Below are 25,466 nucleotides of genomic sequence, written 5' to 3'. Positions count from 1 at the left end.
TTCTGCTCCTTTTCAAAATGACTGTTATTGACTTGATATATCCTTTTAACAGCAACTCTGTATCACTGTTGACATTTAATTTTCAGTTAAAATGTTTTTAATTAAAATCTGACATCTTTCGGCATGCTAATGAAAATGGAATTACGGTTGCAGATTGCATTTGCGTGACTTTATGAATTTGTTTCAGGAAAATTGACTTTACATTAATTCCTGTAGCAGCAGTAGTTTGGTTAGAGGGAATGCTTTCCTGAAGAGAGGACTAAAGTTTCTAGTAATATTACTGATATATTAGAAGTGGAAGCAAAGTAACGAATGATGCTTATTAGTTATTCACCTATATTAACTATGTTTTCATTGATTGAGCTTATGCTACGCTTCAGCCAAAAATGTAGTTATTCAAATAATTAAGAACCTCTTCATTGCTGAGTCACCAACTCATTATCTGACTGCATTATCTGAATCATCTTGCCTCACTCGCTACATTTTATGAATAGCTGTTGAGCTGAGGTGGCGCAGTGGTTAAATGCAGCACTGCAGGCTACTTCAGCTGACTGCAGTTCAGCAGTTCGGCTGTTCAAATCTCACCGGCTCAAGGTTGACTCAGCCTTCCATCCTTCCGAGGTGGGTGAAATGAGGACCCGGATTGTTGAGGGCAATATGCTGACTCTGTAAACCGCTTAGAGAGGGCTGAAAACCCTATGAAGCGGTATATAAGTCTAACTATTGTTATTGCTATTGCTTATAGGATGTCACATTCCCTTACAATTTGTTGGCTACTTTTCCTATTAATGTTAAAAAAAAAAATCAAATGAGAAAGATAAAGACAGATATATCCAATGCCTTTTGGCTATTAGCTCTTTTATAAACTGCACAAATCCAAGAAACACTTTAAGGAATACATAAAGCACCAATCCTAAATTTATTTAAGTAGGATATAGAATTTGCTTAAGTATAAAATAAATCTCATCAATTTAACTAGGGATTGAGTATGTAAATAGGTTATATGTCCCAATGAAAAAAATAAAAATACCACTATATACATATCAACCGCTTCTATATTCTCCCATACGCCTCCCCTTGGTTCTTTACAGTAGCTGTAAAGTACTGAAAATTCTGTATTTTGCGTGGAAGAAGCTGTGTTCACATATTTGCATTTCACATATAAATATCTTGAGCTTTTTTTGTTTTCTGTTGGGCAAATGTTTACTGAACCGGCAGAAATATAAATAACTTTAAAGTACATTTTTGTACTTTGTACCTTGGCATTTTATTTTTCAAAAATGAACACTGGATTGTCAATCTAGCGCTACTTATACAGTGATTATCAAAATGAACCCAAAGAAACAATTGTAAGGTGTTTTTTTTTTAAAAAAAAAATCTCCATTTATTCTCATGCAATGTTTCCTCTTTATCCTCATGAGGAATTCTATTATCACCCAAGGGAAAACTTACAATCGAGTTCCTCTGCTTTCCCCCCATCTGTTATTTCTTTTTCTTTAAAAAGATGGTGCTTTGGACTGTCTGAAAAACAGTGTTTCATCCTGCTATACACTGGATGATCTTATGGATTCTCTAGCTTCATCCCGTGTTACAAGAGATGTAGTAAATTACCTTGCTCATAAGTAGCTGGGAACCCCCCCCCCTCCCCGCAGGCTCAGCTGTCCCTGGTCTGACTATTGTGTAGTCTCTGCTCTTCCACCTGTCTTCCAAGTCTTATATGGGAAGCTGTTGTGGCCCAGCAGGAGCCGTTGGAGCTGCCAGCAGACTCTGACGGCGAGGGGCCCTATGAGTCAGCTTTGGAGGATGTGGAGGACCCTGGACAGGGTTCCGACTCCGAGCAGGGCGTAGAGAGGCTGGTTGGCCACCAGGAGGCGCCTGAGCCTTGGACCAGTGGGGAGGAGACAAGGGAGTGTGATCCGGACGTCAGCAGTGGGGAGGAGCCAAGGGAGTTGTTCCTAGATGCCTGGCACCAGAGAGCTAATAGGCGTAAAGAACCTGTCTGTGCTAGATTGCTGCCAAGGCTTATCTGTGCTGGATTGCTGCCAAGGACCTGTCTGTCTGTGAATAAATTCCATAAAGTATCTTTGGCTTGGAGTGCTTTCGTGTGGGCTGAGGGAGGGGGGGTCAGAACAGGAAGCCTTCTACCATTACAGGTGCAGTACCTAGAGGAGCTGTGCCAGTGTCTTGATTTCCAAAAGCTTCAGAACAGATGGCATTCCTCTAATGTTTAACACAAAACCTCACCAGGGCTGGGTTTCGACCGGTTCGCACCGGTCCCTGCGATCCGGTTGGTCGCCGAACCCGGAAGTAAGTAACTTCCGGGAACGGCGAAGCCCTCCCCGCGCCCGCGCGCGCCCGCACACCCGCGCCCGCTCCTTACCCGGTTTTTTCGAATTTCGCGCTTTCCACGCATGCGCAGAACGCCTGCGCGATCCTCCAGGAGCAGCTGGAGCATCGCGCAGACGCTAGTACGCATGCGCACGTGCACGCGCGCGCCGCGTGCGTGCGCAAGGACGCTGCCGGCCTCGTTCCAACCGATCCGGTTGGAACGGGGCGAGAAACCCACCCCTGAAGCTCACCCACCTACTGAAGTGCTCCACAGTTGAAGTTTCCTTTTTCTCAGATATATCCCAAGGTCATTTTTTTCCCTCACTCTCAAAAGATCTGAAGAATTTCTTTGCCATCTCCTGGGGGCCAAGGCTTTATATTTTGGGAAAGAATATCAGAGGTGTTTCTTTCTTGCTCTCTTCCTTTTAATGTAAGTGGTTTTATGATGCTGACTTCCTCTATAACAAAATGTAGCAAATTTAAAGATGGGTGCCACTCTATTTCCTTGGCATCTTATTTTAAAGCAGGAAGTACACAAGAAAGACAATCAGATGAGGGAAAGCAAAACGTTATGTTCAAGAACTGCATAGTGTAAGGCAGTGTTTCTCAACCTTGGCAACTTGAAGATGTCTGGACTTCAACTCCCAGAATTCCCCACAAGCAAAGTCAATAGGGAAGCCAAAGGGGAAGGTTGCAAGTAACTCTGAAAATTTTCTCCTACTTTTTCTTCCTACCTACAGCAGCCTCCTGCTGGCATGTAGTCTGTGCTGGCCCTCTCCCAGTCTTTTCCACTCACCTGCTACTTCTCCTTCCCACAGCATCCTCCCATCTGCACAAGGCATGTGCTGGCTCTCCCACGGCCTCCCCGACCCCTGGCTTTCCCCTCCATGTCACCTTACCTGGAGATCCTGCCTCTTTCCACATAATGATTTGGAATTATTATGACAGCCGGGACTGAATGGGATTGCTGTTGCTAAGACATACAATCACATAACCTGAGGACTGCCTATCTGATACTACAATAATGATCATAGTACAGTAAAATGCTTAGCAGAAACATGATGTCAGCGTTCCAAGTATCATGTAGAATTAAATCAGAGTCCAAGACAAAACAATCCTTTTGGTTCCAGTTTAATAAAGCAGACATCTTAGGCACATCTGTGTTAATCCCAATACTGGAAATGACATCAGAATCCCACCCAGTTAAAAGTTCATGATCTTGTCCCCACACCCACAATCCATCAAATGGTCCAATCTTCTTCTTCCACACTGGCATCCACGCCCAGCTTCTTCCGGTCAGGTGTCAAAGTACGGAGACAAAGGATGACCTTGACTTCTAGTAAAGAATGAAAACAATACATTCCACAATCCTACTCCTGTCTATTCCCCCCTCCCATCAACTATACTAAAGAAACAGCATAATGAAATAAGAGAAAGTGTGGCAGGCCAAAATTCTAAAAGGAATATAATTGCACATGAATTGTAATTTATATACCAGTTGCTACCATGATTTTTTTTTTGTTTACTATAATTGTCACCTTTATATTTTGCATTTATTTATAGTTTGTCACGTGACCAGAAAGCACTGATTTTCTTTTTCTTTTCCTTGACAGGATCCTTCAAAATGTGGACGCAAGAAAACAGTCTCCTTCAGCAGCATGCCCTCAGAGAAGAAGATAAGTAGCGCCAGTGACTGCATTAGCTTCATGCAAGCTGGCTGTGAACTGAAGAAAGTCCGGCTAAACTCTCGTATTTATAATAGATTTTTTACTCTTGACCCTGATTTGCAGGCACTTCGCTGGGAACCCTCTAAAAAGGATTCAGAGAAGGCAAAACTTGATATTTCTGCAATTAAAGAGATCAGATTAGGGAAGAACACAGAAACATTCAGAAACAATGGACTTGCAGATCAGATTTCTGAAGACTGTGCCTTCTCCATTATTCATGGAGAAAATTATGAATCTCTAGACTTAGTTGCCAATTCGGCAGATGTGGCCAACATATGGGTGTCAGGTTTACAGTACCTAGTTTCTCGTACTAAGCAATGTTTGGATTTGATAGAGAGTAGTCAAAATAGTCCACGGTTTGCTTGGCTCACATCTGTATTTGAAGCTGCAGATGTTGAAGGCAATGGGATTATGTTGGAGGACACAGCTGTAGAATTAATCAAACAACTGAACCCAGCCTTAAAAGAGTCCAAAATCAGATTAAAATTTAAGGAGATTCAAAGGAGCAAAGAGAAACTAACAACTCGTGTAACAACAGAAGAATTTTGTGAAGCATACACAGAGCTTTGTACAAGACCTGAAGTTTATTTTTTGCTAGTACAAATATCTAAAAACAAAGAGTATGTAGATGCCAAGGATCTCATGCTTTTTTTAGAAGCTGAGCAAGGGGTTGCAGGTATCACTGAAGACATTTGCCTTGACATCATTCGTAGATATGAATTTTCACAGGAAGGGCAGTTGAAAGGTTTCCTTGCAATCGATGGGTTTACACAATATTTGTTGTCTCCAGAATGTGATATTTTTGATACCACACATATAAAAGTTGTTCAAGACATGACCCAGTCTTTATCACACTATTATATTAACTCATCTCACAATACCTATCTGATAGAAGACCAGGTCCGAGGGCCAGCAGATATCAATGGCTATATCAGGGCACTGAAGATGAGCTGTAGAAGTATCGAACTGGATGTTTGTGATGGGCCAGATAACGAACCCATCATTTGTAACTGTAATAATAGGGCATCACCTCTGTCCTTTAAATATGTAATTGAAATAATCAACAAATTAGCCTTTGTTTCTTCAGAGTATCCTCTTATTCTCTGCTTGCAAAACCACTGCTCCATACAACAGCAGAAAACTATGGCTGAACAAATGAAGAAGACTTTTGGGAGCAAACTGTACACAGATGCACCACTACCATCAGAAATGTATCTGCCATCTCCAGAGAAACTGAAAATGAAGATTATAATCAAAGGAAAGAAACTGCCTTATGGTAAGGATTTATTAGAAGGAGAAGTCACAGACGAAGATGAAGAAGCTGAAATATCTCGCAGAAAGTCTGAAGAATGTTTAGGGGACCCAAAAATGTCCTGGCTATGCAAAGAGCTTTCTGATCTTGTAACTATATGTAAATCAGTCAAATTCAAGGACTTTGAGAACTCAATGAAAAGTCAGAATTATTGGGAAATGTGTTCCTTCAGTGAAGGAGAAGCCAGTAAAATTGCAAATGAATGTCCAGAAGACTTTGTCAATTATAATAAGAGATTTCTGTCTCGAATATATCCAAGTGCTATGAGAATAGATTCCAGTAATGTAAACCCGCAAGATTTTTGGAACTGTGGTTGCCAGATAGTGGCAATGAATTATCAAACACCTGGGCCAATGATGGATTTACATACTGGATGGTTTCTACAGAACGGGGGTTGTGGTTACGTCCTTCGACCTTCTGTAATGCGAGAAGAGGTGTCTTACTTCAGTGCAAACACAAAAGGCATCGTCCCGGGGGCTTCCCCGCAAGTTTTACATGTCAAAATCATCAGCGGACAAAACTTTCCAAAGCCCAAGGGGGCCTGTGCCAAAGGGGATGTCATAGATCCTTATGTGTGTCTAGAAATCCACGGCATCCCCGCCGACTGTACCGAACAGAGGACTAAAACTGTTCAACAGAACAGTGACAATCCCATTTTTGACGAGAGCTTTGAGTTTGAGATCAACTTGCCAGAGCTTGCCATGATCCGTTTCGTAGTCTTGGATGACGATTATATCGGCGATGAATTCATAGGCCAATATACGATCCCTCTGGAATGTTTACGGTCAGGCTATCGACACATACCTCTGCGCTCCTTCGTAGGGGAGATCATGGAGCACGTTACACTTTTTGTGCACATTGCAATAACTAACCAGAGCGGTGGAGTAAAGCCCCAAAAGCGTAGCCTGACGGCTAGAATGGGAATGAAAACCAGAGACTATACTATGCTGAGGAACACAAGCCTTAAGATTATAGATGACATCTTTAAGGTAGCTGTACACCCATTGAGGGAAGCAACTGACCTGCGGGAGAACATGCAGGTAAGGAAAACTGAGTCTTTTTTTTTACTATAAAAATTGAAAGCTTAGTTTAACAAAATATCATATGAAATACACATATTATTGCCATTCCTGGTTATTAGGTTTTCTTTTAATAGCTAGGATTACAATCACCATTATACACTCACCATTAGTGAAATTTGCCTGCTGTTTTTATTTTTACGGTGTCAAAAAACTGAAGCTTAGGATTTTTTGCTTGCCTCGAAGTTGGAGGCTTTCAAATTTCTCCATATTATTCTTACGCTCCTGAATTTTTCTGCAACAAGGAGCTAGTTGGTTTTTTTAAAGTGCTCCTCTGTGGCCGATAAATTGGATTACAATATATCTGCACTATTATTTGAGAGGCATTGTTTATACACTTCTATATATAATTCTTATAATATCCTTCCCATTTTTCTGGAAGGGAGGATGCACACGCACAGCACTGGACAATACAATTGTGTGTATGAGAGAGAGGGGGAGGAAGAGGGAGGGAGGAAGAGACATTCATACTTTGAGTGCTGTCCCACGAATACAGAATTCTAGAAACTAGAACATATTACTAATTGCAGAACGCTGTTATTTAGAGCAGTGTTTCTCAACCTTGGCCACTTGAAGATGTCTGGACTTCAACTCCCAGAATTCCCCAGCCAGCGAATGCTGGCTGGGGAATTCTGGGAGTTGAAGTCCAGACATCTTCAAGTGGCCAAGGTTGAGAAACACTGATTTAGAGAACATTATTATACTTACAAATCCATAAAACAATTATAAACCTGTACTTTAAGAGTAAATCCCCTTAAATCACACTGCTATGTTTACAGTGAGATTACTTTTGCATAATCAAATTTGTAACATTAAATTCTTCTGAACTCTTATCTTCTTCTCAAGCTAGTTCCCAGTTATACATGGACTTGCACGTATAAATGTATTTTTAAAGCATCAATTCAATTGTTTAGATAAGCTGTTTCCTCTTAATTTTTCATTTCAAGATATTTAGAAAACAAGGCTTTACTTGTAGAAGAGTCATGGAACATTTCCCATCGCAGGAGCAAATATATTAGTAATATGTTCAGTTACTGATACATAATTTTTTTCTCCCACAGTATGTAAACTTTAGTGATTTATGATTGGAGACCAAATAAAAAATAGCAGTGTGACTTACAATATAAAACAAACAGCAAGACAGATTTGTGACAAAATTTTAAGATTGTTCTGGGCAGCCCCTCTGCTAAGTGATGACCAGGCCCCATACTTTCTGGGGGTAACATTGCTACTTTTCTGGAAATTTTTGGTGAGAGATTGGAAAGTGAGAAGGAGGTAATTTCCATATTTGACCAATTCATATACTAGGAAAGGTGGGAATATAAACTCTGCACGCCAAGTACAGAGGAGGAGACAGTGGAGTATGACAAAGGTTTCTGACTTAGTAGTGATAATGACATCCGAGCAAATACAAAAATTGATGCACTTAAAGCTTTTCATTACCAATCTGGAAGGTTAAAGGGATTAAATCATGCAAGCGTGAAGAACTCTTCTGGGTAGAAAATGTATTGTTCTGCAGACCCAGATGCTTAAAGACTGGAAATGATCTGTAACCATCAAAGTCATTAAAGGGGGTGACATCGAACCCAAGATGCTTACCGATAAATTATATGCCAGGATTTTTTTAAGTAAAAAAAAAAATTGTGGGACAAATGGATTTTAAGTCAGGCTTTTTGATTTGGGGGAAATGCATCAACATGGTGGTGGTGGTGGTGGGGAATGCAATAGCAATAGCAGTTAGACTTGTATACCGCTTCATAGGGCTTTCAGCCCTCTCTAAGCGGTTTACAGAGTCAGCATATCGCCCCCACAGTCTGGGTCCTCATTTCACCCACCTCGGAAGGATGGAAGGCTGAGTCAACCCTGAGCCTGCGAGATTAGAATAGTTGAACTGCAGATAACAGTCAACTGAATTGGCCTGCACCCTAACCATTGCGCCACTTCGGCTTTTATTCACCTGAAAACAGATTCTCCTGAGACAAAGCCAGCTTCTTCCTCTATTGACAATCATGAATGACAGCTAATCATTATGTTCTATGAAGATACCTTATGCCAGTCAAAGGTCATCCTCTGCCACTCTCACACCCTTAATTTGCACGCAAGTAGGAGTTAAACAAGGATTATCCCTGCCCCCTCTTATTTCATTCCTATGTTAATGGTGTTATATGGACCATTTCCAAACATGAATCTCTTATTTCCATTAAAGCACGTTTCTGTGCTTCTTTATACATTTTTCTTGGACCAAGGATGGCTTTTTTTTATTCCCTGCGCTGTTCATCAAATACTCTCTGAATGAGGATTTGGAAAGAAATCATCCCAAGATGAACGTGTTCCTTTTCACTGAGAAGCAACAGCAGCAGAAATAGTAAAGTGGTGATTTTCAAATTGAGCAAGTAAAAGCTGTTCCAGTATTTAAGTATTTTCTTGCAGCCCTTCTTCCGGGGCACATGGGACTCATGAGGCAAAAGCCCTGATTCAAAAGGCTGCAGATGCAATTAGAACATTTGCCAGTGTGGATGCTTCAGTTCCCGCGGCAAAGTAATGCTAAGTTTTGAGGTTTGGGTGTTCAGTTTTGCATTGATTCTGACCTCTCTCACTCTGAAATGATGAGGTTTAAATATATTAAGATTCTATTGTAATTGCTTTGTTCTATTTCCAATACTTTGGATAGGATTAAAAGAATATGCCACCTTTAAGGATTGACTGAGACAATACTTTTAGGGTGTTTGGCTGGCTCAGCTGATTTTTGATACTGATTTATTTCTGCTTGGGGAAAACAAAACTTTAGCCATTTTTTTCTTTTAGCAATAGCAATAGCAGTTAGACTTATATACCGCTTCAGAGGGCTTTCAGCCCTCTCTAAGCGGTTTACAGAGTCAGCATATTGCCCCCAACAACAATCCGGGTCCTCATTTCACCCACCTCGGAAGGATGGAAAGGCTGAGTCAACCCTGAGCCCGTGAGAGATTTGAACAGCCGAACTGCAGATAACAGTCAGCTGAAGTGGCCTGCAGTACTGGCACCCTAACCACTGCGCCACCTCGGCTCTTTGTGGCATTTCTTCTTCCGTTTTAATTTATATCTTGGTAGAGCAGTGATAGCGAATCTTTTTATAAAGGCATGCCAAAATTGTGCACGCGCACGCTATCGCACATGTGTGCGTGCCCACAACGACATTGCAATGTGCCCCGCCCACCTGTGCATGTGTGCGTGATCCCCCCCGCCCACACATGTGTGCACGATCGGAGGCTTTCCTGGTGAGGGTGAAAAACAGGTCCATCGGGCCAACCGGAAGTGGCCCATTGGGCTTGTTTTTTGCCCTCCTCAGGCTCCGGAGGCTTTCCTAAAGCCAGGGGAGGGCAAAAACGTCCTCCCCCCCACTCTACGAAGGCTGAAAATGAGCTGGCTGGCGTGCACATGCGCGTCGGAGCTGATGGCTCACGTGCTGGCAAATATGGCTCTGCGCACCATAGGTTCGCCATCACGGTGACAGAGCAATGGATGTTACAATATGAATAAAGAGAATGAGTTTTATATGATGCATTATAATGTCTGGTATATTATAATGGATGTATTAAAGAAGTATAGGAATAATTCGATGCAGCTTACATTTTAGTATTAACAACAATAATAACAAAAATAGACAAGCAACCTAAACAAATGATAATAATATGTGGTAATATATTGAAGAGGTGATTGCAAACAAAACTCGGTCACAATTATAAGACAAAAATCCAATACCAGGTAGCAGATCATACTCTACTCCAGAGTCTCCCGGGAAGAGCCAGGATTTTAGATCTTTACAAAAGCATAAGTGGGTCAGGCTTGTATGCTCGTGAGGAAAGTACCGTTTCATAGCATCTTAAAGCCCAGAGAGAGAGGTTATTGCCTAGATCAGGAATGTTAAACTCAAGGCCCTTGAGCTGGATCCGGCCCATCGGGTGCTTAGATGTGGCCTACAGGCCCACCCTGGAAACAATGAAGGACCGGTCCTTGGTGCCTCTGCCAGCGAAAACAGCAAAGACACCTGGGCTTTGTTTTCGGCCATGACGGCCTCTTGCAAACCTCAGCCAGTGAAAACAGAGCTTTGGGAGGCCCCTCCCTTCCGGGCTCCATTTTCCCTGGCAGAGGGCCGAAGGAGGACCTTGCCGCCGAAAATGGAGCCTCGATGAGTGACATTGAGCTGGCCATGCCCTCTGGCATGCGTAGAAGCGTTGTGCCAGTAGTAAAAAATCTTAGCCACTGCCCCTGGCCATGTTCACTCCCCCCCCTCCCCGAGTTCAAACACAACCCTGATGCGGCCTTCAATGAAATCGAGTTTGACACCCCTGGCCTAGATCCTCACAAGAGACATTGATTTACAGTTTGCACCTGGACTATCTCAACTCAGGCAAATGTTACTATCTGAGAACAGGAGTAAGTTGATCCTGTAGGCATACAGGTCCGAAGTTATGAAGGGCTTTGTAAGTGACAACCAACTTCTTGAAATGCATCTTGAAGGTCATCAGTAACCAATGCAGCCCACAAAGTAATAAACCTGGGCAAAATGGATATTTCCTGTAACTATTCCCACAACTGCATTCTGGACCAGCTGTAACTTCTGCATGATTTTCAAGGCTAGTCCCATATAGAGTACAGAAGTAGTCCAGACAGGAGTTAACTAAAGCACAAGTGACTGTATGAAGGGCGTTCCAATCCAGGAAATTGGAATCCAATGTTCACTATTGGAACATAAGATGGAGCCAGACAAAGACCACCATAGTCATAACTGTCAGTTGTTCATTGAGCATGAGCCAAAAACCATGGTGGAACTTAAAATTATGCAAAATTTCCTCTGGGAGACTACAACCACACCATACTCTAAAAATGGCAAATCTCTGTAAATGGACATTGGAGGACCTTGGTTCTTAATTCCAGTTTGATAGAGTCTGGTAGAGTTGAGCCCAAGGGTATTTGTTCCCTCCGAATTCCCAGCCCTTGGACCCGGATGGCGCTGCCTGGATTGTCACATTTTTTTTCTTTTCCCGTAGCTCTTTCAAATCCCCTATGTGTCTTTCCAGTATGTAAGGAAGTGGTAAGAATCTCAAGCTGGTGCTTTCCAAATGCATTCGGTCTCCCGGCTGGTGTGGAAAATTCTGAGAATTGCAATTCCTTAAAATCTGGAAGGCCCCAAGTTGGGGAAAGCTGTGTACAGCAAAACATCAGTCGTAATTAACATAAAATGAATGAGCTTGTAAAATTTGCATTTAAACAGCAATGTTCTGTTAATATTTGTAGGTCAATGAAGAGAATGGCTTGTAAGCGTTCTTTTTATTTAGCCATGAAGTTGAGATTTGCTTAAGTTCTTCTGGGGAAATTGTTGGATTTCTTTATACAAAGAAAGCCTATTGTAAACTAAAAATAAATGTTAATATTGCCAAACAACGGAAATTCGGCTCTTTTACTATTATAGGCTGTAATCAGTTCCATACACACAGATGTTCCATTCAATTTCTGTTCTATTTGGATTGCAACTTTAGCAGCCAAATGTCGGTTCAGAGCCAAGTTGGCCTACAATTCAGGTGGCTTTTTCAGGACTCATGTCTGTAAAGGAATGTTGCATCTTGCAAATTCCCTACTGCTGAATTGTGATAAGCAAGGAAAAGTGTTCTTCAGAGTTAGGGGTTAGATAGCGGTTAAAACTTGTAATAGATGATGGCTCTGTTCAGATGTCTTCAGTTCTTTCTTTGGTAGACCTGGATCTGGAAGGGTCTGTGCAATTGGAGACCTATTAAGCAAATCATCCATCAGCAAAAGCCTATTAGTCAGCTACTAGAGATCATCCCTGCATTTGTATCCTCCGACATACAATTAAAAACAAAATCCTAGTGAACTGGATGGGGGTTTGAATATCAGCATGCTGGGCCTGAATTACAAATGTATATGATAAAAGTGAATATGTGATTAATTGCTAAGGCCCAATCATAAATGCAGTTCACATTTGTTTTGAGTTTTGTGATTAATCATTCCTTATGGCGCTGGATACAATTTCCCTGGGTTAACAAAGTCAAGAGCCGAGGTGGCGCAGTGGTTAGGATGCAGTACTGCAGGCCACTTCAGCTGACTGTTATCTGCAGTTCAGCGGTTCTAATCTCATCGGCTCAAGGTTGACTCAGCCTTCCATCCTTCCGAGGTGGGTGAAATGAGGACCCGGATTGTTGGGGGCAATATGCTGACTCTGTAAACCGCTTAGAGAGGGCTGAAAGCCCTATGAAGCGGTATATAAGTCTAACTGCTATTGCTAATCTAAGCTCAGAATCAGCTGGGTACTCATTTACATCAGTGCCTTAGAGCTTCTCTCATAGAAATGGCCAGTCTGTCTTCTGACTTACTAGATACACCATGTCAGAAAAGAGCATCACTTACTGAGTGCCTTTTTCCTCCCCAAAAGCAAGATCAGCCCAGTCTCCTTGAACTATGAGATGGGGACCAATAAATTTAATAATGTAATAATAATGTATAGAAAAATAATGTACGGGAGATTGGAAACACGCAGAAGAGGCCTTCGTCCCGCGGTGGATTGACAATGGCTAAAATGATGGTGGTGAATAATATATGAGCATTTTGAATACGAATGATAGTTTGTTTTGGGATGTTGTCATTTTCAAGAAATAAACATCCAAGAAAGCAAACAAAAACATTTTGGAGAGTGAATATTGAATATTGTCTATGTGCTAGATCAGGGGTGCTTAAATTTGGCCTGCTGCGCCAGCCCGGAAATAGCAAATAGACCGGCACATGGTGCCCCTGGCAGCCAAAATGGAGCATGGGAGGGCTGTGCACCACCACCGTTTTAGCTGGCAGGGTGCTGCAGGAGGCATCAATCCTGTCTCTTCCCCCCCCCCCCCATCCAGCCAATCCTGTCTCTCCCCCCCCTCCCGCCAGCCTACGGAGGAGAACTACAATGCTGATCTGGCCCTCAAAGAAATCCAGTTTGACATCCCTGCACTAGAGGATGGCAGTGGCATTTGCAGCAAACCACAGTAATATTAGCATAATGATACATGCATGGTGATGTCATCACACATATGCCGCTGTTATATACTTGCATCCTAGTTTCTGGCGCAACTTATTCAAATCATGACATGTGTGTGTTGATGCTGTCACTCATGACTTTGTGACTTGCCTTAGCAGTAGCAGTTAGACTTATATACCGCTTCATAGGGCTTTCACCACCCTCCAGGCCTTCCGCAAAGCCCTTAAAACCTGGTTATTCCGACAGGCCTGGGGCTAAAGAGCTTTTGCCCCCCTACTCGAATGATATGGTTGTTGTGTGTTTTAAATTGTGCACTGTTATGTTTGTCTTTTTTATCCCCTGTCTGTACCCCTTTCCCTGACTGAATTGTGAGCTGCCCTGAGTCCCCTTCGGGGAAAAGGGCGGCATAGAAATATAATAAATCCAATCCAATCCAATTCTTTCAGCCCTCTCTAAGCAGTTTACAGAGTCAGCATATCACCCCCAACAATCTGGGTCCTCATTTTACCCACCTCGGAAGGATGGAAGGCTGAGTCAACCTTGAGCCGATGGGATTTGAACCGCCAAACTGCAGTTAGCAGTCAGGTGAAGTGGCTGCAGTACTGCACTCTAACCACTGCGCCACCTTGCCTTCTCTTGCTCTCTAACTATGGAGTGTTTGCCCCTTCAGTGCTGCAGCCCAAATTAATCTCCAACTTTAAATCAATGCTAAAAACATTAATTTAAGATACTGTGCATACCATTTCTTTCTCTTTAGCGTGATAGTGAATACACTGCGGTTCTGATTTTGGGTACTTCAAAGTACTCGAGCCTTTTTATGTGTGCTATTTTGGTTTGAAAAGAAATGGACAGAAGTATTTTGAGCTTTATAGAAAAGGGTATGTTATGTATGGTAAGATGTAGTTCTCTTCAAAGCTGTCAAAAAGAAAATGAATTGGTATTGGTCTCATGTATTTCTCTGTGAAAATTTGTTCTTGCACTTTGTGAATCCTATATGAGGTATGACTCTCTATGGCACATGTGCCCGAAGTGGCACATGGAGCCATGTCGCCTGGCACATGCGGCATCGCTCGTTCTCTTCCGGGTTTCTGGCACACATGCGCATGTGACGATCAGCTGGCCTTTGTGCGTGCAGCAGTGCGGGAAACCGGAAGATCTGATCTTCCGTTTTCCGGGCGTGAGCATGCGCGCCAGCCAGCTGCTCAGCATGTGCGCATGCGTGGCAAAAACCAGAAGACTTGCTAGTGCCCTAGAAACCAGAAGTACATTTTCCGGCACATGCATGCCCCCGGGACAGCTCCTCTTTGTGGTCGCAGCCCAGATGAGAGAGCGCACGGACGAGAAGTGCTCCCTTTTTGGCACTCGGTGCTGAAAAGGTTTGCTTTCATTGCTCTAGAGGTCCTATCAGTACTGCGGTAGCTACACTTGTCTTTTAATTTATAAATTATGCTAGTCTGTCGAAATTAAGATAGCTGAAACCAACAGTGACACCCATCTCTGCTGCTACTTTCTGTGGCACTGTTGTCCAATCATGGAGACACTCATAATATAATACTGATTCTGAGTCTCAACAATCTGTAAAAATACTGTACATGATTTGATTTGATTTGATTGTATTTCTATGCCGCCCTTTTCCCAGAAGGGACTCAGGGCGGCTCACAAACCAAGTCCAGGAGGGGGGGGGGGATACAAACAGGAAAAAAAAGACACGGACAAAACAATACGACAATTTAAAATCAATCAACAGCCACACCATTCGAGCGGGGACAAGAACTCATCAGCCCCAGGCCTGTCGGAACAGCCAGATTTTAAGGGCTTTGCGGAAAGCCTGGAGGGTGGTGAGGGTCCAAATCTCCACGGGGAGCTCATTCCAGAGGGCCGGAGCAGCCAGAGAGAAGGCCCTCCTCCGGGTGGTAGCCAATCAGCATTGGCCAGTGGATGGAATTCGGAGGAGGCCTAATCTGTGGGATCTGATCGGTCTGTTGGAGGTAATTGGCAGCAGGTGGTCTCTCAAGTACCCAGGTCCAATACCATGAAGGGCTTTATAAGTGACGACTAGCACCTTGAAGCGTATCTGAAGACCAATAGGCACATGGTGATTGCAGTGAGAATAACTGTTTTTCCCCCCATATTTTCATTAGAATTCCATTCTGTCGGTGAAAGAACTTTGTGGCCTCCCACCAATTACCAGTCTGAAGCAATGCATTTTGACCTTGGTTTCACGGCTTGTGAACAACGACAGTGTCCCTTCAGTGGCTCTCTGCATGAAGGACAACTTTCCTTATCTAGAACCATTGGGAACCCTGACAGATGTGCAGAAGAAGGTTCTAGCTGCTTATGACCAGGTTTGAGTTTTTGGGTGTTTGTATCATGAAAAAAAATATTTGAATTCAAAAGATGGAAGCAGGCCATTCCATCTGCCATGCGCAGTACAGAACAAGAGTATGCTCTATTATATTTTCTGTTAATGTGGCAAAAAAATAAGCTTTTTGGCAGAAGAAGTCCAATTCTCAGTCACATTTTAATAAGGGTTTTAACAACCGATCAACAAATGTTTTAAAGAGAAAGATATGTTTAGCTCACCAAAGAGAAGGTTAAAAAAGATTTGATAGGCATGTTCAAATATTGGAAGTGCTGTTGTGCAGAAGATATGAAAAGAGACAAGGTTAAACAAGATCAAACACAGTAAATGGAGATTTCAGGAAGCATATTTTCACAGAACATTTAGAAATAGCTTTTAACACGATGAGGTTCCCCCCCCCCCCCAGGGGAATAGACTATTTTAAATACTGATACTTTTTTGGGGAAATATTTAAGCAAAGTCTGGATGCTTTAATTATATTCCCGCACTGAATGAGAATTGGAATAGTTGGTCTTGACATTAAGATCCATTTTTTAAAATTCTGGGATTACGACGTTAGAACCAAAATGGAACTGTCAGTAGATTTAAGAGGAGAATTGATATTAATTCTAACAAAAAACACATCCTCTATTGATAAGAAGGGAAATTTTGGGAGTTGATGGGGAAGGCTAATAGAAAGCAGTGGAGAAATTTTGACAATGGAAAAGAGAGAGATATGCCCTAGGAGATCCATGAACATCATCTAGCAGTTATTTATATATTTATTTATTGTTTGGTTGTTTATTATTTGATGAGAACATAACAGAAGATAGAATGAAAACTTAAATCTCAGAACCCATCGACAATCTCAACCATAGTTCCAGCTGGGAAATTATGAGAATCCCAGACTGTGCTAAATTCAAAAATGCAATCAAGCTTGGCATTCAGACGAATTAGACATTAGTAGGCACATAGAAATAAACCACATTTACAGACCACTCAAAAGAGATAATTTAAAAAAGCTAAGAATGAAACCAAAAGACCAGAACACATCCTATCCATTACCCACCACTCATATATAAGTATGTATTAATACCGGGCATAGAATCAATCAGAAAATGATACCCTAATTAAGGAACTACCTAGATCAGTATTTCTCAACCTTGTCAATTTGAAGATGTCTGGACTTCAACTCCCAGAATGCTGGCTGGGGAATTCTGGGAGTTGAAGTCCAGACCTCTTCAAGTTGACAAGGTTGAGAAACACTGACCTAGATGAAAATCACCCCCCCACACACACACAAATGGCAGAGCCCCACACTGACTCACATTGAGGATGTTACCCAGTTGGTAATGAAATGTCTGCAACCAAAAAACTGAGCTCAGAGAGCACTCAGGACTCCACACTAATGTAGATTTTGTATGTGTTGCCTCATCGTTGATGATTATTTCACATTGTGTATATCTTTCACATTGCCTCATAAATGTACTTATTAGCAAATTAGTAAAATGTGGGCCAGACAGCATGACAATCATCATTATGTTTATTTATTACATTTATATGCTGCTCATCTCAGTGATAAAGTGATTCTGGGTGGCTTCCAGATGATAAAAAGACGAATATAGAAACAATTAAATTTTTTAAAAGTTACGCAAGAACTAATATCAAGCAGATGGATTACACGAGGCTGAGATCTTCTTTTTATCCTATCAACCATGTCCACTAAGGAAGGCCTCCATTGGAGTCCCAAGCCAACTGGCAAAACTAGATTTTAACACACACATACACAGAGGGAGGGAGGGAGGGAGGAAGAGAGGAGGGGGCACAGTTTTGGCCAATTAAAGGTCATGACAACAAGTGTTTTAGTAGGAGTAGGAGTAAGTAGTAAGATGGGTGGCCTATAAATTTTATAAATAAAATAAAATCAGCAAAATATATTTGAAAATCATTTTATCTTTAGGAGTCCTTTTCAGAAGACTAGGTAGAAAAGCAGATGTAACTTCCTTTTAAATATGTACAATTTCCTCTTTTCCCTATTAAATAATTATGTTCAGAAATCTTCTGAGTGGGACAAGCAAGGCATCTCCTCAGATTCCCTGGACCCATATCGTTTATTTATTTATTAAATTTATATGCTGCCCTCTTACTATCAAAGTGACTCTTATACAAATACATATAGTCCTCACCTTACAACCACAATTGACTGCAGAATTTATGCTGCTAAGCAAGACGGTTGTTAGGTAATCTGTGCCGGAGTTTACAACCATTTTTTTAATCAATAGCAATAGCAATAGCAGTTAGACTTATATACCGCTTCATAGGGCTTTCAGCCCTCTCTAAGCGGTTTACAGAGTCAGCATATCGCCCCCAACAGCAATCCGGGTCCTCATTTTACCCACCTCGGAAGGATGGAAGGCTGAGTCAACCCTGAGCCGGTGAGATTTGAACAGCCGAACTGCAGAACTGCAGTCAGCTGAAGTAGCCTGCAGTGCTGCATTTAACCACTGCGCCACCTCGGCTCTTAATCAGGCTTGTTAAAGCAAATTGCTGGTTATTAAGCAAATCATGCAGTCATTAAGTGAATCTGACTTCCCCCATTCACTTTGCTGGATGGAAGCTGGCTAAGAAGGTCATCATTGACCATGACATGATGCTGGGATGCTGCAATCATTGTGAAAACATACTGATTGCCAAGCCAAATTTTAATCACATGACTATGGTGATACTACTGTGACAGTCGTAAGTGTGAGGACTGATTGTAAGCCACTTTTTTCAGGGCCATTGTAACTTTGAATAGTCACTAAATGAATGGATGTAAGTTGAGGACTACTTACATTCAGAAAATGTTACAGCAAGGATCAGACTTTGGTCCTTTTAAGTTTTAGTATTTTTATTGGTGCTTTTAGATGAATAGTGGTAGAAATGTTTATGAAATTTGCAGATAATACAAAGCTGAATAGTATAGAAGTCTAAAAGAATACCCCAGAAGTCTGAAAGAAAACACAACTAAAATAATAAAACAGAACCAAAAAGCTTTAGCATAGGGACAAGGTCATAAATGATGAGGTTAATCCAAGACACAGTTATTCCTATTGCTTTATCCGAGCTCTCACCTCAACAACTAAGGATAAGATGATCACTCCACATTTATTCCTATCATTTTATCCAAGCTCTCATCTTTAAAAAAATAATGTTAAGATTGTAGCTTGGATATTTTAGAATAGAACTGTTGGGTTTTTTACATAGTAATTGGCATATTGTTGTTATTTGCAGAGATTTATATTGGATCTGATGTTTTAGAATGTAGAAGTGATTTTGATTTTATTGTTGCCTTGAATTTATACTCCAAATTGCCACGGACAGACTTGACCAGAAGCAAGCAGGATAGAAATATGATAGATAAATAAATCACCAAAGCTTATTTTTTTCTAAATCAGTGGCCTCCAGTCTGATTTATAGGTATTAGACAGCTCCCCAAACTTACATATCAATGGAATTAGAAAAAAATTAGTTATTTATAACTAAATATTGGTACATAATAAAATGTCATGTTCTCCCCCCACCCCACCCCCTTAGTAAGTCCTCTGATATTTCCAGAATTTAGATTAGGTAGGCAGGAGTTCATAAAATCAAATTTAAATAAAAGGCAAAGAAATGCATCCTGAACGCACATCTCGATTTAAATGAAATGAGAAAGCCTGTGATTAATAATCATCTGTCATTTAGGAACTGACTGAAATACATCAATCCAAAATATAAAACACTGCAGAAATAAACCAAAATAAATCAAAACTTATTTCAAAAACTGCCAAGAGGCTATTTTAAAGCTTACTTGACAGGCAACGAAATTACAGCTGCTGGGTCTTGCCTGATTTGAGTTACAGCAAGAACATCAGTTAAAAATCTTCTATTGATGGCTGCATATAAATACAATCTCATTGTCCAGTATAGTGAGAAGAATAACCTGTAACATGTTGGTAAAGTAGCTTTTAAAATTGTAGCTTCCATATTTATCAGGAAAACATAACACATGTTTTTAAAAAAACGGGGGGCTCACTTAATTTATATTTGAAGGTGACCCTATCTACTTTTAATTTTTTTTAACAATGTAAAAATTAATATTCAAAATTCACACTTCTCTGAATTTTACAAGGCAGTTTATCAACAAATTAATGAAACATGTACTCAGAATGTACAAAATATTGTTAGAGACTGTTCTTTATAAAATTGCATAAACTAGGCCTTTTTTAAAACTGAGAACTGCATATACATGTACTGAGAAATATATTGTACACTGCATTAAAATTTTAGTACAAACATTTAAAAAAACCTGAATGGTTGATCAATAGAATTTCACAAATTGCAAACATGACAAGATGTGGAAAAAACCCTATTCCTATTGGAAGTAAATGTCAAATGCTTTGATCATAGTGAATAAGAGGCAGAGGGTTCATTGTTCCCATCGGTTCACCCACAAAAGGGCGAACGACAAAAGCGCACCTGACTAAACCGCGGTGACAAAACCGCGAGTTCTAAAGCGCGCCGACGAATGAGCGCTGAAGCGTGCCGACAACAGCGCACCGACAGAAGCGCACTGTAACCCTAACCCTAACCCTAACCCTTACCTTAACTTAAATCGCGCTTCTGTCGGCGCGCTGTTGTCGGCGTGTTGATGACATCGCGGTTTTAGCGACACGGTTTAGTCGGTGCGGTTTTGTCGTTCGCCCTTTTGTCGTGTCACGGTTCCCATCCCAGTTACATTCTATCTTCAGTCTTTTCTTGGTTCTGCACTATAGCTAGAATGAAGAGTTCAGTTCAGTTCAATTCAATTTAATTCAAACCTTTGTTGTCAGAGTACAATGAGATTGGCTGAGGCTCCCTTCATGCTCCCCTCCCCAACACAATACAACTCACAGTGAAAGACAAAAAATCCCTGGCCCTACTAAAATCCCTAGAATCCTGCTAACAAACACTCAGTCTTAAGTGAACTTATTGCACCCCACAAGTCGATTGTACTATGTTGTTCAGGGGGTGGGTTCCTGCCAGTTCTAACCTCTTCTACAGCAGAGATTCCACAAATCTACCGTTTAGAACTGGTTCCAGCTCCCTCTCCCCGCCCATCCGCACCATGCTTGCCCTGCCCGCCGCTCACTGATTGGCTGGCTCACCAATCGCCCCGCCCGCCTCTAAGAGTCCTATCTAAACCTTAAAGTTTTAAAGTTGTCAAGTTTGAACACCCCTGGGTTTTTTTTCTAAAGGGTTAGGGGTGCAAGGGTCTTGTAACTTGACAGCTTTAAGACTTCCATGCTTCAAATGCCAGAGTTTCTGAGCCAACATTTTGGTTGCTAAGCAAGAGCATTGTTAAGTAAGTTTCATCACATTTTACAAGTTTGCCACTCCCACCCAGTCACATGGCCGGCAAGTCACTCCCACAAAGCAGGCAACATCTACAGAAGAGGTTCTAAAAAATTTTGAAACCCACCACTGATGTTGTAGAGTTGTTTTTCATTCAGGAGTCTGACAGCCCACAGATAAAAAACTGTTCTTCAACCTGTTTGTGCAGCTGCCTATGCAGGGGTGGGTTTCAACCGGTTCGCGGCGGTCCCTGCGAACCGGTTGGTTGGCAAACCCGGAAGTAAGTAACTTCCGGGAACGGCGAAGGGCCCACCCGCGTGCCCGCGCTCCTTACCCGGTTTTGACGAGTTCTGTGCTTCCACGCATGCGCAGGACGCATACAGCGCCTGCGTGATCCTCCAGGAGCAGCTGGGGCATCGCACAGACGCTAGTATGCATGCGTGCGCCACGCGCGTGCACGCACGTGCATGCGTGCGCGAGGACGCCGCCGGCCCCGTTCCAACCGAACCGGTTGGAACGGGGCGAGAAACCCACCCCTGTGCCTATGCTTCTATATATCCTTCCAGACGGTAGGAGAACAAAGAAAAACTGACCTTCAGCTGCTGATATGGTAGGCTTTTAAAAATTCTTTGCTCCAAAACCCTCTTCAGCATTGGGATGAGAAAAATAATTTTAGGATGGACATCAACCAAAAAACCCCCCCTCACCTCTTCTATGGTGCAAATTGTTCTCCTCACCAGTTGGGGGTTATGATTGGACTGTAGAGCTGAGATCATGCAAGCAGAGGCCCAGATCTACTTCCAAGCTATGGAAGTTTGCTAGGGAACTTTTGCCCTCTTTTATCTCAGACTGCCCTTGGGATAGGGTTAAAATGAGAATAGCAGTCTCATGGTTTACAGTAAACACAGCACAAAATACTGGGACAAAATAAAAATAGATACAGCATTTTAAGAAGTATCATAACAGATCAATGAAAACATGTATGAAATAAGGACTTCATCCCTTAGCCACACTTCTGTTCTTGTTAGAGCTATTACATTTAAACATTATACGTACGAAAAATAATATAAACTAGCTTGTGAGGCTACTTTTCCATGCTTTAAAAGTACTCTGGAAAGGTAACCATCCTTACAATCCAAATGTCAGCGGCCCAAATATCATGCAGAATTAAATCAGAGTCAAAGGCAAAACTATCCTTAAAGTTCCAATTTAATAAGGCAGGCATGTTGGCATCGTGCTATGGAATCCCAATTCTGGAAAGTTACATCAGAATCCAACCCAGTTAAAAGTTCATGGTCTTGTCCCCGCACCCACAAATCCATCACATGGTCCAATCTTCTTCTTCCATGCTAGCACCTACGCCCAGCTGCTTCCGGTCAGGTGCAAAGGTGCGGAGAGAAAAGATGACCTTGAGCTTCTAGGAAGGAATTTTTTATTTTGAAAACAACACATTCTACCCCTTGCTATTCCCCCACCTTAATGAGAGTGTGGCAGGCCAAAGATTCTTAAAGGAACCACTGCAGGCCTGACACCAGAATGGGCCAGTAACCGGTGGTTTGTTTGTTTGACCAGCTTTTCATTTTGGGGTGGTGGTGGTGATAGTGGTATTTTTTTAATGGTCCTTTTGGAACATCACCCAGGCACACTTCAGTCCAGCATTTTGCTACATGGGCAATATGAATTTGATTTGATTTGATTTATTGCATTTCTATGCCGCCCTATTCCCAGAGGGACTCGGGGCGGCTCACAAACCAAAGTAAGGGGGGGGATACAAACAGGAGGAAAACAACAGACAAACAACAACAACAATTTAAAAACAATCAACAGCCACACAATTCGAGCGGGGACAGAAACTCGTCAGCCCCAGGCCTGTCGGAACAGCCAGGTTTTAAGGGCTTTGCGGAAAGCCTGAAGGGTGGTGAGGGTCCGAATCTCCACCGGGAGCTCGTTCCAGAGGGCCGGAGCAGCCACAGAGAAGGCCCTCCTCCGGGTGGTCACCAGTCGGCATTGGCCATTAGATGGAATTCGGAGGAGGCCTAATCTGTGGGATCTAATAGGTCTGTTGGAGGTAATTGGCAGCAGGCGGTCTCTCAAACATCCAATAAATAAGTGTATTTGCCTACAGGGAGAGTGAATGATAAATAATCTATTTTTAAAACATTCCTTTAGAATCTGGATTCAGATTAAATACTTTGTTTCAAATTGAACAGATTCTTTTTCCTTTTAATGACCTCTACACACACATATGTAGACATTGAACTCTTAACGTATTTTTTATCTTATGCTTTGGGTTCTTTTAACATTATCTTCTTTCCTTTAGCTTTCATGTGAGGTTCTTCACGTGACTCTGGATTCATTTGCATTCCAATTTGTTAGACTATGCAGTCATCTCTTTTATTGTCTAGTCTGAGGAAGTGGCTGGCAGGAAGGACCCATAATTAATTTCATTCTTTTTATAGAAAGCGAAGAATTTATAGTGTCTGTGTCCCCGTAGGACAATATCGGGACCATAATTGCTCTGTCACTTCTCCTCTAAGGTCTCCCTATATTGGCCACAACTGTTATATTAGAATTGGTTGGGGTTTTTTTTATAATTATTGTTTCATTGCAATTTCCAAAATTACGTCTATTCCAATATAGTAATGTCTCCTGCCCCCCCTCGTTCCACACCAAAGCACACTCTGAGCCAAAGATAAGTTATGGCATTTAATTAACAGACACACAGGTCCTTGGCAGCAAACCGGCACAGACAAGCTTAGGCAGCAATCCAGCACAGATAAGCCGTGGCAGCAATCCAGCCTGCCAAGCTCACAATCATGTTCTTCAACATTAGTTCCTGCGTTGACTTCTGCAAAAGGGGTGTGTGCACAAGCAGTCCTTTTTATAGTCTGGGGAGGAGCCTAATGACCACCAGCTGAGTGCAATTACCTCCTGTACTTGCGCAACTGTTCCTGACGCCTATTAGCTCTTCAGTGCCGGGCATCCAGGAACAACTCACTGCTGGTGTCTGGATCACTCTCCCTTGTCTCCTCTCCACTGGTCCAAGGCTCAGGCGCCTCCTGGTGGCCAACCAGCCTCTTTGCGCCCTGCTCGGATTCGGAACCCTGTCCAGGGTCCTCTACATCCTCCAGAGCCGACTGATAGGGCCCCTCGCTGTCGGAGTCTGGTGGCAGCTCCAACGGCTCCTGCTGGGCCACAACAGTAATGCAACTTGCATTAGTGAGAATATTCTCAAAGCTGTATAATTATTTATCAAGCCACCTCACAGGGTTGCTGTTGTGGGGAAAATAGGTGTCAGGAATCACCAGACACACAAACACACACACAAACACACAAAGAAAGAAAGAGAGAGAAATAATAGGGAGGGGGGGTGTTAAAAATCGAATCATCATAATCCCATACGCTTCTTTATTCCAAAATGGAGAGAAGATAATTTGTAGGCAAGACACTCATTTTTCATTTTTATGGTTTTTGTTCTTTGAGATCATTGTAGAAGATATGGGGTTATTTGGAAATGACTGGGCAACATTTTTATTTTAAGATTTGCTTATCTAGCAGGGGAATTGGACAAGAAGACCTCCAAGGTTTTTTCCAACTCTATTAATTTGTTATTTATTTGATATATACCAGTAATATTTATTTAATACATTAATGTTTAATCCAGAATATAGTTTCTTAACTAATTTATATCTTCTGCCTCTACTTTTTTTGCATACATGCTGTATATTTTAGCCATTATTTTTAACTTAACATAGTGTTTGGATTCAGCTCTGAAAAAAATATTGTTTTAAAAGACAGCATGTACATTTTAAAAGTAGAAATAATGTATTATAACAGTGAAGTGGTGGTTATACTCTGCCGTGAAAGTTCCTGAATGATGCTATCATCTATTTTAAATTAAATAAATTCATGCATGAATAATTTAAAAAAAAAACAGGCTTTACAAAAGAGGGTATCTGAAATGCTCTATAATATGATCTCCTCTTTCTCTCACAGATTTGGGGACTGTGCATAAATGACACATCATCCTGATATAAAGACAAATGTGTTGACACAATACAATATTTCTCTCTTTATTGCAACATTATGTATTCTGTAGATCTTTGGACTGTGTTATAAACATGATCAACACTGTACTGTACCAGAGCTGTGTGAAAATACAGGGACGTAGCCTTGGCCCACTAGCCTCCGAAAACCCTTTTTTATAGCTCCCCAAACTCTCAAAAATTATGCTTTCACATTTCAGGGGCTCAATGCCAAGAAATAAATGCTATTTCCCGTTGTTTTTCAGCTGTCCTGTATATGCACG

At 41.8% G+C, this 25,466-nt stretch overlaps 1 protein-coding gene across 1 annotated transcript in view; it reads left to right on the top strand.

Annotated features, from left to right (window-relative positions):
* PLCL1 (phospholipase C like 1 (inactive)) overlaps positions 1 to 25,466 on the top strand; it is a 251,306-nt gene that overhangs the window by 181,447 nt on the left and 44,393 nt on the right. The window contains exons 2-3 of the mRNA XM_032238169.1: positions 3,942 to 6,407; positions 15,603 to 15,806. Of these exons, the coding sequence (XP_032094060.1) occupies positions 3,942 to 6,407; positions 15,603 to 15,806 (2,670 nt within the window). The remainder of the gene's footprint in view (positions 1 to 3,941; positions 6,408 to 15,602; positions 15,807 to 25,466) is intronic.

Source organism: Thamnophis elegans, chromosome 1 (genome assembly GCF_009769535.1).
Source record: "Thamnophis elegans isolate rThaEle1 chromosome 1, rThaEle1.pri, whole genome shotgun sequence".
Lineage (NCBI taxonomy): Eukaryota > Metazoa > Chordata > Lepidosauria > Squamata > Colubridae > Thamnophis > Thamnophis elegans.
Note: the sequence above shows the minus strand (reverse complement) of the source record. Positions and strands in the feature narration are given on the sequence as shown.